At 34.4% G+C, this 1,705-nt stretch overlaps 1 protein-coding gene across 1 annotated transcript; it reads right to left on the minus strand.

Moving 5' to 3' along the window:
• On the minus strand, window positions 1-642 carry LOC139854680 (uncharacterized). The gene has a single exon (XM_071843970.1). It carries the CDS (start codon window positions 640-642, stop codon window positions 1-3), a length of 642 nt encoding a protein of 213 aa, XP_071700071.1.
• Between the last annotated feature and the right edge of the window lie 1,063 nt (window positions 643-1,705).

Here is a 1,705-nt window from a genome sequence, read left to right on the forward strand (position 1 = left end):
TCAATTGAAGCTTGAAAGTTGAATTTCCGAAATGATCATGTTGGGCATCCATTCTTTATTCCTAAAGACCTTGGCATTTCGATACTTCCAAATTGTATAACAAGCAATCCATTTTGATGCTTGCCAAATTGTTTTGCCGATTGATGTGGAAGGAGGGTTTTGGTCGGAGATGAGTGCATCGTTTAAGTTTGAGACATTTATAAAATGGAGGTTCCACCATTTGAGAAAAGAAATCCATACATTTTTGACATGGTGACATTTCGTTAAAGCATGTTCCAGATTTTCAACGTGATCATTACAAAGTGGACATAAGGTAGTGTTGAGATCGATACCTCGCTTGTCAAGTTCCGAACGAGTAGGAAGTCTACCCATTTTCTCTTTCCAAGAAAAAATATTAATCTTTTGAGGAATTGCTTTGTTTCTAACAGTATCTTTGAAGATTGTTTGTGTGTTCAGCTTTTTGTCGTCGACTATGCCGGTTAGTATCTTTGTCCCAAACGAACCATTATTATCAAGAAGCCATTTCCAGGAATCTTCTTTGTCATTTAATGAAGCTGTAGAGATGAGGTTGTTAAGATCAATAAGTTCATATTCTATTCTCCCCCTTGGGGCTCTGGTCTGAAATGCCCCGTTCATATACATTATAAACGATTCACAATAGTTGATTACATCGCGAGGTATTTGACCTCTATATGATACATTTTACAAACATTGCATTCGTTTTTAAAAGAAAAACTTTCTTTATATCGAAAGTTGACGGCATGCATACCATTTCATAATATATCCAACTATAATTGACTTAATAATAATCTTGATGAACTCAACTTCTCGAATGCAACGTCTTTCGAAATATGCCATGAATGACTCCAAGTGATATCCTTAAAATGAGCTAATGCACATCGGAAGTTTTCTTTAATACCTGAGAATAAACATGCTTTAAAGTGTCAACCAAAAGGTTGGCGAGTTCATTAGTTTATCATAAACAATCATTTCCAATAATATAATAGACCACAAGATACTCATAGTTAGAAAACAATCTGTGCAGGTCTACTCCTGCTGTAAAATCATTCATATGAAGAACACCGAAACTTTTCAAACAACTCACCAGCGATAGCTAATGTGAGACGACCGTCCTAATCTATAAGGACGAATACAATAACATATGATTACATCGCGAGGTACTTGACCTCTATATGATACATTTTACAAACATTGCATTCATTTTTGAAAGACAAACTTTAATTACATCGAAAGTTGACAGGCATGCATACCATTTCATAATATCCATCTATAAATGATCTAATCTGTCATTTACTTAACCATAATCTTTACTGAACTCAACGACTTGAATGCAACGTCTATTGAAATATGCCATGAATGACTCCAAGTAATATCTTTAAAATGAGCAAATGCACAGCAGAAGATTTCTTTAACACCTGAGAATAAACATGCTTTAAAGTGTCAACCAAAAGGTTGGTGAGTTCATTAGTTTATCATAAACGATCATTTTCATCATTTTAATAGACCACAAGAATTTCATTTCCAGTTCTCATAAATATACGTCCCATGCATAGAGACAAAAATTATTCATATGGTGAACACCTGGTAATCGACATTAACAAGATGCATATAAGAATATCCCCTATCATTCTGGGAAATCCTTCAGACATGATAAAATAACATCGAAGTACTAAAGCATCCGCTA

Source organism: Rutidosis leptorrhynchoides, chromosome 6 (assembly GCF_046630445.1).
Source record: "Rutidosis leptorrhynchoides isolate AG116_Rl617_1_P2 chromosome 6, CSIRO_AGI_Rlap_v1, whole genome shotgun sequence".
In the NCBI taxonomy this organism is placed as follows: domain Eukaryota; kingdom Viridiplantae; phylum Streptophyta; class Magnoliopsida; order Asterales; family Asteraceae; genus Rutidosis; species Rutidosis leptorrhynchoides.